Source organism: Stenella coeruleoalba (assembly GCF_951394435.1).
Source record: "Stenella coeruleoalba genome assembly, chromosome: 1".
In the NCBI taxonomy this organism is placed as follows: domain Eukaryota; kingdom Metazoa; phylum Chordata; class Mammalia; order Artiodactyla; family Delphinidae; genus Stenella; species Stenella coeruleoalba.
This window is the reverse complement of record NC_137169.1, coordinates 106,867,206-106,888,118: the sequence shown is the minus strand read 5'-3', so window position 1 is coordinate 106,888,118 and position 20,913 is coordinate 106,867,206. Positions and strand designations below refer to the sequence as shown.

General features: G+C 44.6%; 3 protein-coding genes across 13 annotated transcripts in view; 1 reads left to right on the top strand and 2 right to left on the bottom strand.

The window, feature by feature from the left end:
* The window catches only part of PIAS3 (protein inhibitor of activated STAT 3), a 9,850-nt gene extending 7,678 nt beyond the window's left edge, over window positions 1-2,172 (top strand). For all 3 annotated transcript variants that reach the window (XM_079902631.1, XM_079902630.1, XM_079902632.1), the window contains exons 13-14: window positions 156-193; window positions 760-2,172. In XM_079902631.1, the coding sequence (XP_079758757.1) occupies window positions 156-193; window positions 760-1,026 (305 nt within the window). In that variant the 3' untranslated portion in view covers window positions 1,027-2,172. The remainder of the gene's footprint in view (window positions 1-155; window positions 194-759) is intronic.
* NUDT17 (nudix hydrolase 17) overlaps window positions 1-4,758 on the bottom strand; it is a 5,374-nt gene extending 616 nt beyond the window's left edge. The window contains exons 1-7 of one of the 4 annotated variants that reach the window (XM_079902696.1): window positions 4,317-4,758; window positions 3,934-4,117; window positions 3,665-3,690; window positions 3,435-3,527; window positions 3,101-3,199; window positions 2,736-2,872; window positions 2,215-2,367 (exon numbers count right to left, since the gene is read on the bottom strand). In XM_079902696.1, coding sequence (XP_079758822.1) covers window positions 2,215-2,367; window positions 2,736-2,872; window positions 3,101-3,199; window positions 3,435-3,527; window positions 3,665-3,690; window positions 3,934-4,117; window positions 4,317-4,505 — 881 coding nt within the window. In that variant the 5' untranslated portion in view covers window positions 4,506-4,758. The remainder of the gene's footprint in view (window positions 1-2,214; window positions 2,368-2,735; window positions 2,873-3,100; window positions 3,200-3,434; window positions 3,528-3,664; window positions 3,691-3,933; window positions 4,118-4,316) is intronic. The other 3 variants (XM_079902697.1, XM_079902699.1, XM_079902698.1) reach the window with 3 other exon arrangements.
* On the bottom strand, window positions 3,994-20,913 carry POLR3C (RNA polymerase III subunit C). 6 transcript variants are annotated; one of them, XR_013824791.1, is made up of 15 exons: window positions 20,780-20,913; window positions 19,607-19,773; window positions 18,442-18,697; window positions 18,146-18,331; window positions 17,013-17,101; window positions 13,300-13,626; window positions 11,236-11,316; window positions 10,949-11,000; window positions 10,534-10,594; window positions 9,947-10,097; window positions 9,093-9,194; window positions 8,929-8,978; window positions 8,349-8,498; window positions 6,712-6,851; window positions 3,994-4,078 (listed from the first exon to the last, which is right to left on the bottom strand). XR_013824791.1 is itself a non-coding variant. In XM_079902650.1 (15 exons), exons 2-15 carry the CDS (start codon window positions 19,751-19,753, stop codon window positions 6,770-6,772), a joined length of 1,623 nt encoding a protein of 540 aa, XP_079758776.1. In that variant the 5' UTR covers window positions 19,754-19,773; window positions 20,780-20,913; the 3' UTR covers window positions 5,759-6,769. The 6 variants fall into 6 exon arrangements, 4 of the variants coding, with proteins under 4 accessions (XP_079758776.1, XP_079758777.1, XP_079758775.1 ...); XR_013824792.1 differs by lacking the exon at window positions 3,994-4,078 and adding an exon at window positions 4,861-5,122; XM_079902650.1 differs by lacking the exon at window positions 3,994-4,078 and having other exon boundaries at window positions 5,759-6,851; window positions 13,300-13,410; window positions 13,522-13,626.

Sequence of the window (20,913 nt, the reverse complement as noted above, 5' to 3'; positions counted from 1 at the left end):
GGCTGTTTTGCAAAGGGCCACAATCCAAGGAACTTCTTTGATATTGTGTGTGTGTGTGTGCGTGCGGGTGTGTGTGTGTGTGCGTGCGTGTGGGTGTGTGTGTGTGGTGAAGGGGTCAGATAGGAGGTTGATTTTAATTTTTCTTCTCCTACCAGGTTTAGATTTATTTTCTTTCCTTCAGACTGAGAGTCAGGTAAGTGGTCCCTTCTCCATCTCAGATTGCTGAAGCCTCCTTTCTAGGCACTGATGGGCCCCCTTACTCTCTCATTTTCCCCGGGGACCTTAATGTGCTTCTCCATGAAGGAAGGAAACTGCGGTACAGGCAGTTTATTTCCCTCCTAGGCCCCACTGGGATTTCTTCGGATTCTCACCCATGTCTTCCTCTGTCCTCTGTTACTTACTGTTCTGTCTCCAGAGTTTTTAGTGTAGTTCTGTGCCTGTCTGCTCACCCCTCCCCACCCCCCCCAAACCCATGTGCACTTGAGCACCATGACTGCCCCAGCCGGACATTCCACACATTTCAGACGCCCACAGGGCCGAGAATCTAGCAAGCTGGTGGGGCTGTCTCCAGGCAGGGAAGAGGGGTGGGGTGTGGGGAAGTAGGGGAAGGAGTCAGAGGGAGGCTCTCCTGCTTCTCAGAGAATACTTTGGGATCCTGAGGGGTTTATTTATCCCATATGATATTTCTGAGATGAGTGACTGGGAGGCGGTTTGTAAAGTCAGGATAAAATCTTAAACCATGCTCTTGATTCCTCCCAGCACTATGGTCCGTCCGTCATCACCTCGCTAGACGAACAGGATGCCCTGGGCCACTTCTTCCAGTACCGAGGAACCCCTTCCCACTTCCTGGGCCCGCTAGGCCCCACGTTGGGGAGCTCTCACCGCAGCACCACTCCGGCACCCCCTCCTGGCCGTGTCAGTAGCATTGTGGCCCCTGGGGGAAACTTAAGGGAGGGGCATGGAGGACCCCTGCCCTCAGGTCCCTCTTTGACTGGCTGTCGGTCAGACATCATTTCCCTGGACTGAGTCCCCTGGATCATGGAGCCTTCACCGCCTCGCAACACTGAGCAAGTATGCTGTGGAGTCTGGAACCCTGGCCCCTCTGACCCATCAGAAGGGCTTTGGTCAAGGCCAGAAAGATCTTCATGGACACCTGTTTTTGGCCTTATCTCTGCCTGACAAGGCTAGCACCCAAAGGGTTAATATTTAACCTCTTTTAAAGGACATTTGGGGTCTGTTTTTGGAAATGTTCTTTGATGTCCAGCCTATTCCTTTGGGTCTGTTAACCTAGGCAGTGGGAGGCAAATGGGATGGGATGTGAGTTGGGGAAAGGGCTGAATCCTCAGCCTTGACTGTCTAAAGCCTCGTGGGGAAGGGGCCCTTCTCGTGTCCCCCAGATGCCCTCTCTTCCCATTCCCCAAAGCCGGCTGTGTTCCTTCCCCATATCCATTGTCTCTTCACGTCCATTCCGTTCTCTTTGGCCAAACAGAGAGCTGGAGTAACTGAGATAGGCAGACACATGGACAGAGAACTCTATTTTGGGTTGCATATTTTTTGTGTGTAAACAAGAAAAACCAAAATACTCCAAAGATGACTTTCCCTGCCTCCTGCTTCCCAGTGTGACTGAGGAGGAGATAAGGCCTTAGCCCTGATCCCCAGGGGTTTGGGAGAAGGGCCTGGCCAATCGCCTGGGTCTCTCTATTTATATATTTAAGTAAGTTCACAATGATGCTTATGCTGACCAGCCTGGAGCCTGAGCTTCTAAAGGCCCATGGCCCTGTCGTTAGGTCTGGCTCATTCTGCACCTTTCCTGGGAGGTGGGAGCACCCTTGTGCTCTCTCCAGTCTCCCTTTTCAGGCTCCTCTAGGGCCTAGGATCTATGTTGTAATTTTACTTTCTATTCCCACAGTTGTAGCAAAGTTCTTACCCATAATAAAGGTTGTGGATGTTCTGTGAGTGTCACGGAGGTGGGCTGGGGAGGGGATTAAGCACTTTGCTTTCCAGATCCCTGGTTTGTGGGGGGTGGGATGGGCCACGTTCTGTTCTTCCCTTGCAGGCCCTGGGTCCGAGTGAGCTCCACTTCCACATGGTAGGGGTGTCACACTGAGGATTTCCAAGGGCAGTTCTTTCTTCCTTTCTTTCCCCCACACCCATAAAAACACTAGACCATTCAGCCCAACACTGTGGAGTCCTTAAGTCCTTCCTCATCCTTACCTGCCCAGATGCTGTAGCCAGAGCCTGAGGGCAAACTTGGTCCCAGTGCTGACCCTCTCTTTGCTATCTGCCGTGGCTGGGGTCGTCCGCAGCAGTGTGGACGTGGGCAAGACCAGAGGTCGAGCTCCTCCATTCTCTTCTAGTTCCACCGCACTGCAGAACGACAGCTCCTGTCTGGGCTGTGCCTTGTGGCTTAGCCCACTTCCGTATCCATAAGGTCATCTGATCCTCCCAACCACCACAGGAGAGGGGTGGGTGGGTGTTAACCTCATTTTACAGAAAGAAGAGTTAAATGACTTGCCCCCATGAGAGAGTGGGACTGAAACCCAGGTCTTCAGTGCTAGCCAGTTGGACAGGAACCCTTGGAGTATCATGGGCAATATCTTTGATCTCATGTGCTCTCTTCATTATCAGTTGACCCACTCCCTCCCTAAATCTCCCCCACAGCACAAAATTTCCTCTGAACTTCTCAGTGTGTATGTGTTGGTGTGTTGGAGGGTTAGGGAGAAGCTCCTACTTACAGGACAGAAGGTGGTAGGTCCTGGGGAAGATGTCTGGGTGTCTCTGTCCCATCCTCTGTGGCAGCCACCGCAGCTGCTACATCTGGTCCCAGCCACATAAGGGCGCTCACCTCTCTTGGGTTTGGTTGGATCCGGGCCTGGAGCCAGACATGTTGATCCCTTAGTCATGGCCTCTCTCAGAAGACCTGTTCTGGATCACAGCCCACCCACAGGTGGAGTGGAGAGACTTGGGGCAGGGACAAGGGGAGAGGCTACTGGATTTCTTGGTTATCTCTGACCTTCCCTCTCCCCCTCCTTAGTCATAGTCGGAACCAGTCTGTTTGGTTGTCCTAAGCCGCATTTTCTTCCTCTACTGCCAGCCCTACCTGTAGCTGCTGCTGTGACTCCTGGGAAATGACAAGTAGATAGAGAATGATGTGATGGTATTTGGGGAGACCCCAGCTCAGCCTAGGAGGGTAGGCAGACTAAGAGAGAAGAAAACAAAAATGAGAACTTCCTGTCCCTTTTTGGGGCTTTGTAAATGCAGCTGAGGAAGTGGAGAGTAGAAGTGGTGGAGAAGGGACATGGGTAAGGGTCGTGGGCTTGGGAACTCCAGACCACCCACACTCCATCGGGTCCCATGTGGTCAAGGCAAGTGTGGCTGTTCTCTGGGCTTTGGTGGGTTAGAAGCTGTTAAGGGCTCCCAGGTCCCTGTCTCACCTCCCATAACCCCAGAGGGACCCCAGAGAACTGGCCCTGGGGCAGCTGTAGTCCACTCTCCTCCCAAAGCTCTCGAAGTCCTCCGTCCAGCAGCTGGGAGTGAGGGGGCAAGAGGTCAGAGAGGCCACCGCCTGACTCCTCCAAGTCCTGTGTTTGCCCTTCCCTCAGCCCACACCCAAGGTGGTCCCTCCTTCAGGGCGGGGTGCAGGTTGGGTCAGTGGATTGGCTACCTCTTCATCAGGCTCCACGTGCCCACCTGCAACAACAGTGGGACCAGCAGGTGAATGGTGGTGTTCCTGGTCAGGGACACGCACTCACTGTTTACACCGCCCCCTCCTCCAGTGGGCACAGATGCAGTTGTAGCCCCTTGTGATTATGGGACCTGTTGATACCACATTTCTGGGCCTACTTCTCTGTCATTCTGAGACTGGGAATAGCACTGTTGGGTAAAGGGCAGATTTCTTTCCTGGACTTAGGGCCTTGCCCTCAGACCGCTCACCTGGGGGTACCCAGAGGTTGGGGGAAACGTTGAGAGTTTGTGTCCTTCGGGTCAGCAAGACAGTCTGATCGCTGGACTGCAGAACGACCGCCACAGCCAGATCCACACCTCGATTCGTGGGCAGCTCGGCCCCAGGAGCCCTGGGCTGCTGATCCAGGGCCGAAAAAGGGCAGAAAGGGGGTCGCTGGGGGGAGGGAGCCGCTGGGGTTAATATCTCAGAAGCGAGGCGTGGCTTTCAAAAACTGGGCGACACCCCGATGGGGAAAGAGGCCACGGCAGGCGACTGGCCCCTAGGCCTCTCGCCTCCAGCCCCCACCCGATCCCAGTCCCTACCTTCGGCCCTTCACCCCCCGCCCCCGCCCCGTGCGCCCCCGTCTCCGGACCTGGAGCGGAAGCCTGGCGGAGGCGCCTGGGAACGGCCTGTCCGAGAGGACGAGTTCTCCCCGCTTGAGGCCGCAGTACGTGGGCCACGGCCCGAGCCCCGGCCCGGCGCCCAGGAGGCCACACACGCTCTGCGCGAAGCTCACCGACTCCGGCCGTCCGGACAGGAGAAGCACCCTCGCCGCCGCCATAACGCGGCTCTGGGGTCTCTGCGGCCCACTCTGCGCCCTCTAGTGGCCCAGCGGGCTTCCCCTCGGAGCCTTCCGCCGGGTGGGAAGGAAGCCCGGCTTCGGGACTTCCCCCGGGAAATTTAGGCAAGACACTTGGGGATGAACCACGGGTGTGATAGGTAAATGACAAAGGGGAACACCTCTAAATCCTCAGCTCCTCTTTTCCTCCCATCTTCAGTTTAGGAAAATGATCCCCAGACGGAATGATTTCTGGATTCACATGTCACCTCCCACCAGCCATGGGCGGAACGATAAGCACCCCTCCATGGCACTCTGCACACCTATCTGGTATAGCAGGTAACACCTCCAATTAGTGAATTACATCTGTCTCTTAGCCAGACACCCAAGAAACATTTTTGACACCTTCCCTTTTTTTTTTTTCTCGTTTAATTTATTTATGGTTGTGTGGGGTCTTAGTTGCATCATGTGGGATCTTTTGTTGCCGCCTGTGGGCTTCTCTATAGTTGTGACATGCAGGCTTCTCTATAGTTGTGGCATGCAGGCTCCAGAGCCAGGGGCCTAGTTGCCCCAGCATGTGGGATCTTAGTTCCCCAACCAGGGATGGAGCCGGGAGTCCCCTGCATCGGAAGGCGGATTCTTAACAACTGAACACCAGGGAAGTCCCACCTTCCCTTTCTTTTCACTCAAATGGCAACCAAGTGCAGCAGATTCTACTTCCTTAAACTTTCTCAAATCGATGTCTTAATCTCCAGCCACCATTGCCCAGTTCAAGCCTTCCTCATATTCTGCCTGAGATACTATTACAAGTCTTTAAATAGTCCTGCCTCCACCAATTCATTCTCTACAGTGCGGCCAGAGTGATCTTTCTAAAATACAGATCTGCTCACTTTGCTTCCCACTGCTCTCAGGATAAGATAAGCTACTTAACACAGCATCCTTGCTACACACCCACCAGTCCTTGCCCCTGCCTGTCAATTCTGGCAGGACATATGCCCTGTTTTTCAGTCACATGTTATTCCCTGTTCCCCCAAGAAACAGGCTCTGCTTCCCTCTGGGATCCTTTTTCCCTTCCACCTGGCAAATCCCCATCTTTCAAAATACGGATTGTGTCACCCTCTCTACGCTCCCTTTCCTGCCTGACCCTTTTCCCCTTTGCCTCTGTATGACACTTTCCCACTATAGCCCCCCCCCCCCCCCCCCCCCCCCCCCGCAACACTTCCTTGTACTTATCTGTCTCCCTCCACTAGGCTGTATGCTCAAGGCTATTCATCTTTGCATCCCCAAGGCCTGGGGACATACCGGGCACATAACTGGTGCTCAGTAAATGATGGTAAGTGCCTTGAAGGCAGAGATGGTATTGTATTTATCTTTGTATATTATACCTAGTATAGTGGCTGGCAATTAATTGGCATTCAAATGTTTAATGAATTAGAACTAACACTGGTAAGAGGAAACTGAAGAGATTATAAAACAACACCTGCTTTAAATGAAACTGAAGCTGCTGGGACAAATTATGTCAACTAGATTAGTCATCTGTCCATGGTACTAGGAGAGAGAAGTTAGAATTGCCAGTTTTTAGGAACCATGGTGAAGAGGAAGGCAGTGATTTATTGAGTGCTTACCACATGCCAGGCATTGTGCTAAGTGTTTCACATACATAATTTCAGACGTGTTAGAAGCCCGGAGCTGGCAAATGTAACTTTTATCCATAGATTCTAGTGTGACTGCTTGGGCCAATCCACCTGCTAGCCCTGAAAATAGCTTTTATCCCCCCTCTGTGGTAGTCTTTCACATTCCCTACATTGTGTGTGTGTGTGTGTGTGTGTGTGTGTGTGTGTGTGTGTGTGTGTGTGTGTGTTTAAGATTACAGTTTAACAAAGTAAAGAACAGGTGTAGCCTTTTGAAAATGGAACGAACAGCTTTGGGAGAAGTTTTTCTCACTGTCAGGGATGTTCAAACACAGCTGTAGCTGACTTCTTGGTGGGAACTGATGCATGTGATAGATGATTAATCTAGTTGATTTAAGGTTCTTTCCCCTGCCAAGATTTGATGACGGTAGAATATAGTGATGATTCTAAAACAGCATCAGCAAACTTAAAAAAATATGTCAAACTCTTTCTGGTGTATTCTGGGTGGTAAGGAGAGAGAGAGGGTTTCAGTACAAGAATCTGGAACTTATCCTACTGCAAAGAATGCATCTAGGCACCTCCTTTATTCTTCCTTCCAATCCCCTCAGATCTTCTGAGGAAGACTCTTCTTCTGGGTCATTGCCTCTTCACGGTGCTCTCGATGTATGACTCCAGCAGGAAGATGGTTTCATCCACCTGGATCTCACAGGCATCCAACCTGAGTGAAAAAGTGAAAGCATTTGCCCACACTGAACATTCATTAGCATATTTAAGATTAGAGGCTGGAGTGGGTGTGGTCATGGAGAATTGCTGGGTTACTCCTGAAAGTACTGGGCGGAAAGCAAGAGAACCAATAGATCATTCCTCCCACTTACTGAGCATCTCTTATGTGCCAGGTACTGTGGAAATTGCTGAGGATTCAAAAGATAAGGCCTCTGTCCCAGGAGAAGTTACATTCTAACTTGCAATGAGGAGGAAGACAGTACATGTTAAAGGCACAGGTGTAAAAGGACCTAGTGTGTTTTAAAATAGAAGCGGAGAGTGGCTAAGGCTTAAAGTGATTAGGAATAGAAGGGAACACTTCATCAACCTGATAAAAGCCATCTAGGAAAAACCCACACCTAGCATCATACTTCGTGGTGAAAGACAAAGCTTTCCTCCTGTGATCAGGAACAAGACAGGATGTCTGCTTTTACTTCCATTCAACATTTTACTGGAAGTTCTAGTCTGGAAATTAGACAAGAAAAACAAATAAAAGGCGTCCAGATTGAAAAGGAAGAAGTAAAGCTATTTCTAATTCACAGATGACATGATCTTATATACAGAAAAAGCTCAAAGGATCCACAAAAAAACCTACCACAGCTAATAAATGAATTTAGCAAAATTATAGGATATAAAATCAAAACACAAAAGTCAATTCTATTTCTATACACTGGCAATGAACAATTCAAAAATGAAATTTAAGAAAACACTAAAACAATTGTTTAGGAATAAATCTAACAAAAAAGTGCAAGACGAATACCAAAAACGACAAAACTCATTGAAAGAGACAAAGGAAGATCTAAGTAAATGGAAAGACCTTCCATGTTCATGAGTTGGAAGATTTAGTATCATTAAGAAAGCAATACTCCACAGAGTGATCTACAGATTCAAAGCAAAATCCCTATGAAGGTCAACAGTGAGCAGTGAAAGGAAATGAGGATGAAGAGATAGGCTGTTATGAGACTGTGAAAGGCCTTATATGTTATGCCAAGGAGTCTGGTCTTTATACTGTAAACGAGGAGTCAATATAGCATTTAAAGCAGAAGAGTGATATTGTCAATCACTTTAAAGATACTAACTGTGAAAGCATTATAAGAAATGGTTTGAAGCAGGAGGTGATTTGCAAAGGTCTGGCAAAGAGGTGAGGAGGGCCTGCATGGGAAGCAAGATGAAAGGCCAGATTTGGGACACACTGAAGTAAAATCAGCAGCTTTGGTGAATGAGAGAGTGTGTGTGTGTGGCGGGGGGGGCGGCTGGTGAGCGAGGAGAAGCTGAACATGTCTTCAGAGTTTTTAGCTTAGGGAGATAGGTGGATTAAATTCTGTTAATTGAGGTGGGGAAGAAGAGAGTGAGTTTCGGTTTCCTCACCTTAAGTTGGAGGGGTAGCAGGATATCAAGATGGATTTGTCTGCAAGGTATTTTGAAACATACGTTTGAAGTTTATGATGCTTACTTGTTGACATTACGTTTCAGGGTCTCTAGCTGCTGGCGTTCAGGGGCTGTGATCATCTCCTCTATTTCTTGTAGCTGTGCCTCCTCTGCACCTGTAGCCTGCATAGATGCAATGATGGCTTCTACCCTCTGAGACTTTTCCAGTAGACGCCTGTCAGACAAACGCAACTCTGAGGCATGTCCTCTAGCCTTGGAGATTCTTTTATCCCATAGCCCTGGGGCATAGCTCCCCCTTTTACCATGTTCCTGGTCAAAGTGGATAATGTCACTCTCTAAGGAAGGAAATTTTCTACAAGCTTAATTAGAAATGTGACTTCACTCCTGAAACTCTTGCTGCCTCTCATTTGTACTTAAAGTTTGGTGCCAGTTTATACGTTGCTCATAAATTTAATCTGCAAAATTATTTCACTGGGGACATACTAGAAAAGTGTATACTAATGCATCTTTATGCCAACCTAAGCCAATAATTCAGTGCAACCAGACTGGTTATTGTCTCTGTTGGTTTCCACTTCTACAGGAAATTTCCCCATAAGCCTTTTGGCCTTGTAAAATGTAATTACTCAACTGAAAATGTCACTCACTTGTTTTCTTTGGTTTCAAATTGCCTCCTTTCTATCAAGTTGGCTACACTCTGAGGGGAGAGAAGACAAGAAATGCACACAGTTCTATTTAAGCAGCTCAGGCAAAATGGCTAAAGGGGGCATGAGGGTGAGACATCTCTGTGGATGGACTGGGGAGGAGTTACCTTGTAGCATCTGTGCAGCAACATTCGGGCAGCTGACAGGATGTTCACAGTATATAAATAGAAGGTCCTGGATGGGGCATGGTCTGGTGTTTTGGGAATTTCCTATTTGTCCATAGAAAGAAAAATAAGACTTTATACTTTTCTTCAGAAATGGCAAAGTAAACACCTGTCCCGTCTGGAGCTACTCAGCCCTCTCTTTCACTTATACTTTCAGTCTTCCCCAGTCATACAGCATCTGTGTTTATGGTACAATCAGCCACATGGAGGGTTGGGCTGCCCTGTTTTTTCCATTTGACTGTCAACATCCTGAGTGGAGAAGAAAGAGAAGGCACTTAACATTTACTAAGCAACTCTTATGTGCCAGGTAGATTGTATCTGATCTTATAACAAGCCATATTGTCTCTGTTACCACCATCCATCACCATTTTGTAGACAGGAAAAAAGATGGTAGGTAATTTGCTCAGTGTAACTGGGTAAGAGGCAGAGCTGTGATTCTGACTCCAAAATCCATTCTATCTGTTTCCTCGTAGGGTATACTACATGGCTCTGCATGTAGTGATGACCCGATAGAGTTAATCTACAATAAACTTAAGGCTCGAGGAAAGGACAAATCACACGGACTAGGAGTTAAAGAAAAAAGGGAGGGTGATTCTGGGGTAATTTCTTGGCTATGCCTCTTTTTTACTAGGCCGGTTAAAGCTCCACAGTTATCTTTCAAGTGCTTGCTATGTCTTTGTTAATCTTTTTTTTTTTTCTGTCTCAGAGCTAGATACAGTTTGTTTGGGGTTCAGAATGTTTGCTTCAGGAGTTCCTCTCATCCTAGGTCAGCTCTGTTCATTGGTGATTACTGTTACCTGGAGTGATATGAAATTTTCTGAGAGCATTTTATAAAGCATATCCTTTGCCTCCTTTGCTGGAATCATTGCAAAGTCTTCTACCTGTTTCTGCTCCAGGTGTTTCTTTTGTAAAACTAAACGGAATATTCTGGCACAGCGAGACCCAAATCTGTAAAGGAATAAAGAAAGCAAATGGCATGCTTTAGCTCTTAGTCACAGACGGTGCTTGTTCAGTTTCCACGTGTGGAGACAGGACCAGAGAGGAACAGCAATCAGAGAATTCCTTCATAACTCCACAGACTGATGACAATACTGCTAATCATAAGAGTCACCAACTGCTGACTCACCTGAATGCCTCAGTTCCTGCATTTGTAATTAAAGGCTTTAGGAAGGATGGTTCATTGGCCTCACTGGGAATGAAGCAGCAGGGTATTTAGGGTAAAGAGCTGTAGTAGGTGGGATCCACAGCAGTCCAGCGGAAAATGGGGCAGGATGTGCCAAGGTATGTCTATATTGGTTACTGACATAATGACCAAGTCACTTGTTCAAATGGGGTGTGGAAAGGAAGTATCTGACCCCCAACCCAATCAGGGTGACCCCCTTACCTCTCTTGTATGACCGACTCCAGAGTGGCTGTGGCTAGAGATCCTAGAGCCTTATGTAGGTCTTTATGTAGAGGGTTAAGGTTACTCCGTAATGTTTTGGCCTGGTCATTGTGATCTTAGTTTTATCCCTGAGTCTTTAATTTAAAACTTAAATACTATTTTGTTTTTCACACTAGTCTCACTTATGGTATGTAAGTATTTCGAAACCTTAATTAACTAAGGTGCTTAAGTCAGAGTTTTGCTTAACTAAAGTTTGGTTCGTTAAAAGTCCCTTTCACTTCTTTATCATCAATGTTTTAGTTCAATTTTCTAACTTACTTAGTATACTAAATATCATCAAATCTTTTCTAAGTCACCATTCTGTTTCACAGTTCACGCTGCCTGACTGTAAGGAAATAACCACCCATAAGGATACTGATGACATACATTCCTCCACCACTGTCGCCAGACTTTCCAACAAACTCAAGCTATTAAAAAAAAGGAAAAAAAAAAAAAGAGAGCTTGTGTTATTTGAATGGAAAGTCCAGTGATTCTTTTTCCAAAAGAGCAAATCTGGCCAAGAGTCTGCAGCAGGAAGCCCTCCTATCAGATGATGGTAGAGAAATTGTCTGAGCTGGCTAGGTAGAGAATGAGGCTACAGAAGACTGGTAGCAGGCAAAAATTAATCGTAAATACAGCAGAAAAAAGAAAGAAAAGACTTACTGGATCATCTGCCAGCAGAGTGAGATACTGATCAAGAACTTGCTTAGAGATGTTATAGCCAACAGGTAGGGATCTGAAGATCTGTGGAGCAAAAGATACAGTGAAAATGGGTCTGGGAACTTAGAACTGCTGACATTGCTGAAATAAAGATGTTCTAATTTTAGATATCACAAGTATAACAATGTCCAAAAGCACAGCAGCATTGTTGATAAGAGTAAAAAACTAGAAACAATTCGCATGTCCAGTAATAAGGAATTCATTAAAATAAAGTACATCATGGCCATTAAGTGGAATATGATACGGCCATTATAAAGAATGAGGCAGATCTAAAAATACTGACATGAAAAGAAAGTTTACGTATACTGTCATATGAAAGAAGCTAGTTTAGAACAGTACATAGAGTATAACCCCATATTTTTTTGTTGTTAAAAAATACAGGGCTTCCTGGTGGCGCAGTGGTTGAGAATCTGCCTGCCAATGCAGGGGACACGGGTTTGAGCCCTGTTCTGGGAAGATCCCACGTGCTGCGGAACAACTGGGCCTGTGAGCCACAACTACTGAGCCTGCACGTCTGGAGCCTGTGCTCCGCAACAAGAGAGGCCGAGATAGTGAGAGGCCCACGCACCGCGATGAAGAGTGGCCCCCGCTTGCCACAACTAGAGAAAGCCCTCGCACAGAAACAAAGACCCAACACAGCCATAAATAAATAAATAAATAAATAAATATCTACATTTATGTGAGACTACACATATAAAAAAGTCTGAATAAAGATATGTACCAAACTACGGACAAGGATCTCTGGGGCTGGGATTATGCAAAACTATATATTTATTTAAACTGGGGTATGTTACATACAAGAAGCACAGATTTTAAGGGTACAGTTTGATGAGTATTGACAATTGTATATACCCACATAACTACCATCTTCAAGATATAGAACATGCCTGGCATTCCTGAAAGTTTGGGGAACTACAAGTTTAAAAAAATTATACATTTCTATGCTGTTTGAATACAGGTCATGTAATTACTTTTGTCATCAAAAAAAAACTTGTATTTAAATTTTGTTATATAGTAAGTTAAAAAAATTTTAAATAATATAACTATATTTAATTTGGATAAATTTTAGTATAATTACAAAAAATTAGTATAATTACAAATAAAACATTTGAAATATTAAATATTCAATAAACAAAACAATGAACAAAGCATTTTAAACAAATTTAAAATATACAAAATATATTGAAAAAAACAAATATAAGGGGCCATATAATGTCCTGAGTACCAAGGCTCAGATTCCAAACAGTGGATTCTTAGAACAATTAAGAATAACTTATACTATATATATATATATATATATATATATATATATATATATATATATATATAGATGTATACACACACAATAAAATACTACTCAGCCATGGATGGACCTTGAGATTATCATACTAAATGAAGTCAGAAAGACAAATACCATACAGTATCACTTCTATGTGGAATCTAAAATATGACACAAATGAACTTATCTACAAAATAGAAACAGACTCATAGACATAGAGAACACACTTGTGGTTGCCAAGGGGGAGGTGGGTGGGGGAAGAATGGATTGGGATTTTGGGATTAGCAGATGTAAACTATTATATATAGGATGGATAAACAACAAGGTCCTACTGTATAGCACATGGAACTATATTCAATATCCTGTGATAAACCATAATGGAAAAGAATATGGAAAAGAATGTATATATGTATAACTGAATTACTTTGCTATACAGCAGACATTAACACAACATTATAAATCAACTATACTTCAATAAAATAAATTAAAAATAAAAAAAAGAATTACTTATACTTTGACTAAGGTAATGGTTTAGGTTTTTAAAGGTTGAATTCCCAAGAGACCAAATATTTCAGTACCTACCACCTAAGAATAATCCCCGTCCCTCCTCAAATAGCAAAAACCCTTCCTTTCAAAGTTCAGACCTCAACCTAATCGCAGGCTCTATGTATAATGATTATTATATCCAAGAGCCTGTCAGAAAACTAGTACAAGAACATGAAGCTCACCTCGTTGGAAGACAATGGCTGGGTGAAGGGGGCACTAGAGGAAGTGGTAATCTCACTCATCCGGAGCATGGTCCGCACGATCTCGCTGCTTGTCTGGGTTTGAAAAGTGAACTGGAAATCAGAATTCACTCTGCTGTGCTGGCTCTGGCTATATGCCAATGGCCACATCTGCAAATAAGTGAATATTCCTGATAGCCACTGTCCCACCCACTTAGATATCACCTGGTCCATCCTGTTGGCAACTGCACTGACAATGCCTTGGTCACGGAAGTGCTGGTGGAATCTGTCAAGGTTGGCCTGCCAATAAATCCCATCATCTGGAATGGGCTGAGGAGGAGAAAAAGATTAGAGAGAAACATTTAGATACAAGGAAGCATTTTCTAGTGAGAAGCTTGGATTTAACTGTTCACCGTTTCTTTTCCTATATAGTAGCAACTAAATTGGTTGGAGGAAAAAACCATTCAACCATGTGGATTTAGTGCCTCCACAATGACAAATTCACAACCCCCAACTTCAAACAGATTCTCTTTGCTTACCTCGAATCTTTGTCTAGTTTAACTCTTTACCAGTGTTCTCAAAATCTCCCATTTGCCCCTCCCTTCTCTCTCAGCAGATGACCTTGCTTCTTATTTCAGAGAGCAAATAGAAGCCATTAGGCCAGAACTCATTCAGCGTGGTGCACACATCCCCACCACATTTCTTTATTTAAAAAAAATTTGAGCTTCTCAAAGAGTTGGTCATCCCAGCTGTATCCCCATTCACAGATTTACTCAACCCATTTCCACCGTTACACTGAAATGCCAAAGTTCCTGAGGAACCTGTTGCTAAGTTCAAAGAATACTGTCCAGTTCCAATCTTATTTGATATTTCTAAAGCATATGACATGGTTGGACATTTTCTCCTTAACTCTATGTGGCCCCTTAGACTTTATGACACCATTCTTTCTTGGTGCTCCTTCTAACCACTCTGGCTACCCTTCCTCAGTCCCCACAGATTCCTTTTGCAGATCCCATCTATAAATACTGGTGTTCCCCAGGGTTCTGTCCACAGCCTTCTTTTCTTTTCACTCTACATATTCTACTTAGGTGATTTAATCTGCTCTCAAGGTTTCAACTGTTCCAAGTCTATTTTAATTCTAGAACTCTCTATTAAGTTCCAGGTGCATAGACTCAACTGCCTACTTCCACCTGTGACTTAAAACTTTTCTTTTAAGTTTTCAGCTAACTACACTACAACCAACCCAGTTTTTTAAGCTAGAAACTTGAATATCACCCCTAACCCCTTGCTCTCCCTCATCTACTATCCAATTACCCAGTTCTATCTATTCTTTTTTTTAAATTTTATTTTATTTATTTATTTTTGGCGTGTGGGGTCTTCGTTGCTGCAAGTGGGCTTTCTCTAGTTGCGGCGAGTGGGGACTACTCTTCGTTGCAGTGCGTGGGCTTCTCATTGTGGTGGCTTCTCTCGTTGCAGAGCACGGGCTCTAAGCGCGTGGGCTTCAGTAGTTGTGGCTCGCAGGCTCTAGAGTGCAGGCTCAGTAGTTGTGGTGCATGGGCTTATTTGCTCCATGGCATGTGGGATCTTCCAGGACCAGGGCTTGAACCCATGTCCCCTGCGTTGGCAGGCGGATTCTTAACCACTGCGCCACCAGGGAAGCCCCCTACCTATTCTTTATATTAATCAGAAGTCTACTTTTCTTTATCCTGACTGTCATTACCTTATTTCAGGCTCTAATCTTGACTCACCTGATTACTACAGTAGCCTCCTAACTGTTTTTCATTTTTCTTTTTCATATAGTGGACACTATAAAAAAGGGCAACTGGGTTTTCTGCATTTAATCTTGTTCCTTTTGCATCGTTCTCCCCATTTCTCATAGAGCAGTGCTTCTTTTTACCTCTTGGGCTCAACAGTTCCCCTGAAGAAAGCTATGGAGTGCTCTATAGAAAAATGCATAGTACAGGTGGACTCTCTGAAACGCATCCATGGAGTTGTACAAGTTATAAACCACTGTACTATAGTAATATTTCTAAAATGTAAATCTAGCCACTTCATTCACCTGCCTAAAATTCATCAATGGCTCTCCATTGTCTTCAGGTTGAAGTCCAAACTTCTTAGTTAGTCAATCAAGAAATATTTATTGGTGTCTTGCGAGTATTCCAGGTGCCAGGGACAAGATACTGTCCTTGAAGAGTTTATAGACTATTGGGAGTACAGAGACAAACACTTGTACAAATAATAAGTAATTTCAGCTACTTATAAATGCTGTGAAGATGAAATGCGAAAATGTGGTAGAGACTGGAGTAGAGGGTGGGCAATGGTGCTTGAGCTCTAAGAAAGTAGCATTTGAGCTGAGATCGGAATGATGAAAAAGAGGCAACTACATGAAGATCTGAGGGAAAAGTATTTGAAGCAGAAGAAATCCTAAGGGCAAAAGCCTGAAGACTAGAAAGAGTATGATACATTTGAAGGATGGAAAAAATGATAGAAGCTGGAACATAGTGAATGACAGAGTAGGAAGAGCTGAGGTTGGAGAGCCTTGTCTCCAGCAGATCATGTAAAGACCCAGCTCGGGCTTCCTTGGTGGTGCAGTGGTTGAGAATCTGCCTGCCAATGCAGGGGACACGGGTTCGAGCCCTGGTCTGGGAAAATCCCACATGCCACGGAGCAACTAAGCCCGCGCACCACTGCTACTGAGCCTGCGTGTCTGGAGCCGGTGCTCTGCAACAAGAGAAGGCTGCGACAGTGAGAGGTCCGCGCACTGCAATGAAGAGTGGCCCCCGCTCACCGCAACTAGAGAAAGCCCTCGCACAGAAACGAAGACCCAACACGGCCAAAAATAAATAAATAAATTCATTAAAAAAAAAAAAAAGACCCAGCTCATGTAAGGCTTCATAATCCATAGTAAAGAACTGGATTTCTTCTAAGAGTAATGGGAAGCTATTAAAGGAGTCAAAAATCAGTGATGTGTTGGGATTTTTTAAAAAGAACAATTTAGAAAGTCATTTTGGCTCTTAAGTAGGTATGAATGCAGGTAGGGAGACCACTTAGGAGAGTGTTGGCAAAGTCTTGACTACAGTGATAATGGTTTGGACTAGGGTGATGGCAGTGGAAACGATAAGAAATAGTTGGATTTCAATTATTTTTAGAAATTGGGTTGACAGGTTTTACTGTGAGATCAGATGGCTCCTAGGACTTTGGCCTAAGCAAATGGTGTCCTGGGTGGTTGGCCTTGGTGGTGTCCCTAACTAAGATGAGGAAAGCTTAGGAGGGAGTAGATATCTGGGAGCAGGAAATCGATTACTCTGTTTTAGCCATACTACTTTTGAGATGCTTATCAGATGTTTTTACAGGGATGCTGAGAAGGCATTTGAATATAAGAGCTCAGGCCTATACGTATCTTTCTAAACTCATTTATCACCACTCATCCCCATGGGTCTCTATGGTCCAGTCATACTGACCAATTTAAACTTTTCTAGGCGCTTTTTCTGCCTAATCTATTACCTCTGTCCAATGACTGAAGTAAGTTAAGCCTCAGAAGGGACACAGCAACAGAGTTCACTCTTTGTTAGTCTATCCCTGGGCAATATTTAATGAAGTTCGTAATCCTACTACTTCTCGATCCAAGAACGTTTAAGCTCTTTTGGGGCTTGTCATCTTAGTGCTCTTTCTGGCTTGCCTCAGGGTGAGGACTCCTAACCAAGAAGCCTCATTACCTCTTTGTTATCTGTGGTATGTTTTGGTCTCTTGGCCTTGGGCTCCCCAGTTGCATCTTCGTCAGATGATCTCCTCCTTTTACCTTTCCCTGCCAAACAAAACAGTTACACAGTTAGGCTACACCTCATATGATAACAGGAAATGACCGAAGGTGAACGCAGGTGTCTCTATCCCAAAGACATCTGTAGCTACCTCTAGGTTAGAGATGTTGAGGAGACTCAGGAACTACAAGAAATTCAAGTTAATGATGAAGTCATCTGAAACTCAACAAGTTCAAAAAGAAATTCATAGTCTTTCTCCCTCAAACTGCTCCTGCTCCAATGCTTCCTTTCACAGTGAACGGTACCATCATCCTCCCACATACTCAAGCCAGACACACAGATGTCATTCTTGATTTCTGTCTTCCTCACCCTTCCTATGTCTAATTTTTCACTGGTTTGTGAAAAACTGCCCCATCCTTTCTACAGACAGAAACATATTTAAAAAATGCAAATTAGATCATGTTACTTCCTTTAAAATCCTTTAGTAGTTTTCCTTTGCTCTTAGGATAAAGAACAGGTGCTTTACGAGGTCTTGCATGATCTAGCCCCTAACTGTCTGTCTAACCTTAACTTATGGCTCTCTTTCCTTTCCTCACTGTACTTTAACTATACTGATCTTCTTTTACTTTCTCAAATTCCTATTTTTTTCCTCACTACATACTATTCCTTTTGCCAAAAATGCTTATCCTCTGTACCCCTTCATACCTTACTTCACTGGTTGGCTCCTACTTCTGCTTCAAATCTTAGTTCAAATGCCACTTTCTCCAAGAAGCATGTGCCCAAGTCCCCGGGTAAATCTGGTCCCCTGTTATATATTTTCATAACATCCCATATTTTACCTTCATAGTACTTACCGCAGTTTGTTAGTTATATATCCATCAGGCTATTTGATTAATGTAAGCCTCCTATACTAGACTTAAGCCCCATACGGGCAGGGACCATAATGGTTTTTTCATCTCTTTATACCACAGTATCTGGCATAGAGTAAATCCTTGGTAACTGCTTAATTGATTGAGTCATTCATTTAACAATCATTAAGGAAGAATCTACAATTAGGTCAAATCACAGATCTAGGGGCCAAAATTCCTTACCTATCAAGCTCAGTTTAGGAACCAGGTACATGTCCTTTTCACTGATGACAAGAGTGGGGGCAGGTGGCGGTGGCCCAGGGTCTGAATTCTCAGTGGCAGGCACCAAGGGGCAACGCTGCACGAAGTGTGTGTCTGCTAGTCGCACAAATGTGTTTGAGACCTCAGCATAGTCCATGGTCTTGCCATCTGTATGACAGGAGAAAAGAGGCAAGTGAGATGGCCTCAGATAGCTAAGGGTCCTCTCCTGCAGCCAGCCAATCTATGCTTTTGCTAACAGCTGTGGATACAGTACTGACCCTCCATAGTCTCTGTGAGTCGATCTGCTACTTTCTTCACGACAGCTGACATTGCCATCTTGCCATTCAACAGGAGCTCCTCAACAATCAGCTCGCCAGTGTCACTGTACAGTGTTTTGGCAGTATAGATGTACCGGGGATACCTAAGCATTCGCAACACCCGGCTGCACTGGGCTTCATACTCTACCACACCACGTTTGTGCACCTGATATATCACCAGGTTATGCTGGATGAGGACACAAAGGGCTTTTTTTACCTAGAGAAAACACAGAAGAAAGAGAAGAAAAATCTGAAGATGCAGCTCATTACTGCTGGCAATTTTTGTCCAACAGTTTCCTAAACATCAGGAGATGGCTGGAATCTCTGTGTGTCTTCCCTCTCTCCGTTGGAATAGCTAATAAGAAGCAAATGTCAATGGAAGAAATCAGGAAGAGTCCTTGCTATGATGCTCATATTTCCTCTGATCTTTATCTTTCAAAGTACAATTTACTTCCCCTCTGTTATTCTTTTTTTTAAATTAATTACTTAATTAATTAATTTTTGGCTGCATTTGGGTCTTCCTGCTGCATGTGGGCATTCTCTAGTTGCGGTGAGCGGGGGCTACTCTTCGTTGTGGTGTGCGGGCTTCTCATTGTGGTGGTTTCTTTAGTTGCGGGGTGCGGGCTTTAGGCTCATGGGCTTCAGTGGTTGCGGCACGCGGGCTCAGCAGTTGTGGCTCGCGGGGACTAGAGCACAGGCTCAGTAGTTGTGGCGCACAGGCTTCGTTGCTCCGCGGCATGTGGGATCTTCCCGGACCAGGGCTCGAACCCATGTCCCCAGCATTAGCAGGCAGATTCTTAACCACTGCACCACCAGGGAAGTCCCATCCCCTCTATTATTCTTATTCCTTAAACACAGTACTGAAATTAATAGACTCATGAATAAATGAAATATGGCATACGGCAGAGGGGGAGCAAGATTTGCCTCAGAAGCCACGATGAGCCACTTTGAGAAGCAGAACCCTGGGCACTATGTCTCATCATCTTTCCCCTCCCAAATAACACTATTCTGATCCTAGCACAGACTTTGCTTTCTTTTCCATTTTGTGGGGTGGGGAGTAACAATATTCAAAGGTAGGTTAAAGAAATTAATGAAATGGAAGCAAATTACTGTGATCCAAACATACCTGATCCAACGATGTTCCTGTGTCATGGGCAATAACTCTTAGTGGCTGGCTGCCAGTTCTGATTAGGTGGACTCCAATTTTTTCTACGATCTCTCCAAAATGCTCTTGCAGCAACAAAGAACACAGTTTAATTTCTGCTTGAGTCATTGTGCTGAGGAGTCTCAGAGCTAGGAAAAAAAGAAAAAGATGGTATGATGGGAAGTTTTTCTTTTATGTTGGGAGTAGAGCTGCTGAGTGTAAATTCATGTACTTTCTGGAGAGCAATTTGACAGCAGATATATCAAAAGCCTTAAAATCTTGCATATCTTTGACCTAATACTTTTGTTTTGGATATTCTCTTCCAAGGGAATAATAAAAACATGTCACTTTAGAATACTGATATTCTGGAAACAACCTCATAAGTGATTATTTCAATAAATTATGGTATACTCATATAATGGAATACTATGCCAACATTCACAATAAAGTATAATATGTATTAGTGTAGAAAATTGTTCATTACAAAGCAAAATGTAGAGGAAAGTTCAATTACTGTGGAAATAGCCTCACACGTATGCATGAAAAACAAGACTGGAAGACTATATATCAAATTTATCTTTATGGGATCATGTGTGATTCTAGTTTACTTTAAAGATCGGATGTAGATGGTTTTGCGATCTGTCACAGACCTCAGATTCTATACTTCATTGTTTGGAAGAATTAAGACCACTATTCACAGACTATTGGGACTGAACAGGCAATGACAACTTTGCAAAATAAACTAAGAGGTAAATGAGAGCTTCTCAACAAGGTGTTTCAAATAGGGGATGAAGTATGTTGTTGGCAGGGCAGTATTTAATTCTGAAATTTCTATTCCTTGACAAAGTATACACAAAGAGAAACAGACATAGTCCACTGTATAATCACTTCCTTATTATCACAAGTGCTATCAAACACTGGTTTGTTCACTTATTTCTCCCAATTCCTCAGAAGCCAAGACTCTGCCTTTCAGTCTCACTATCCCCATCCACAGGTCTTTGGGGAAGCATCCCCAGACCCTCTGCCATCCCCGGAAAGTATTTCCAAGGAGTCCGGCTCCTGGCTCTTCACTTCTTTACCGCAGGTTCCTGTCCCGGACTGGGTCCCTGGGTCCAGAGACAGGGCCACCTCGTTCAGACCGCATTTTCCACTAACCTCTGGGTCAATGCCACGTAACGCCGCCGACTTCCCCACTGCAGCTTCGTATAGCTCCCGCTAGCCGCCCGGGCAGAGGGGGAGCCCAAGGTCCTTTCGCGCAGGAGCACGGTCACCGAGGAGGACCGGCAAAG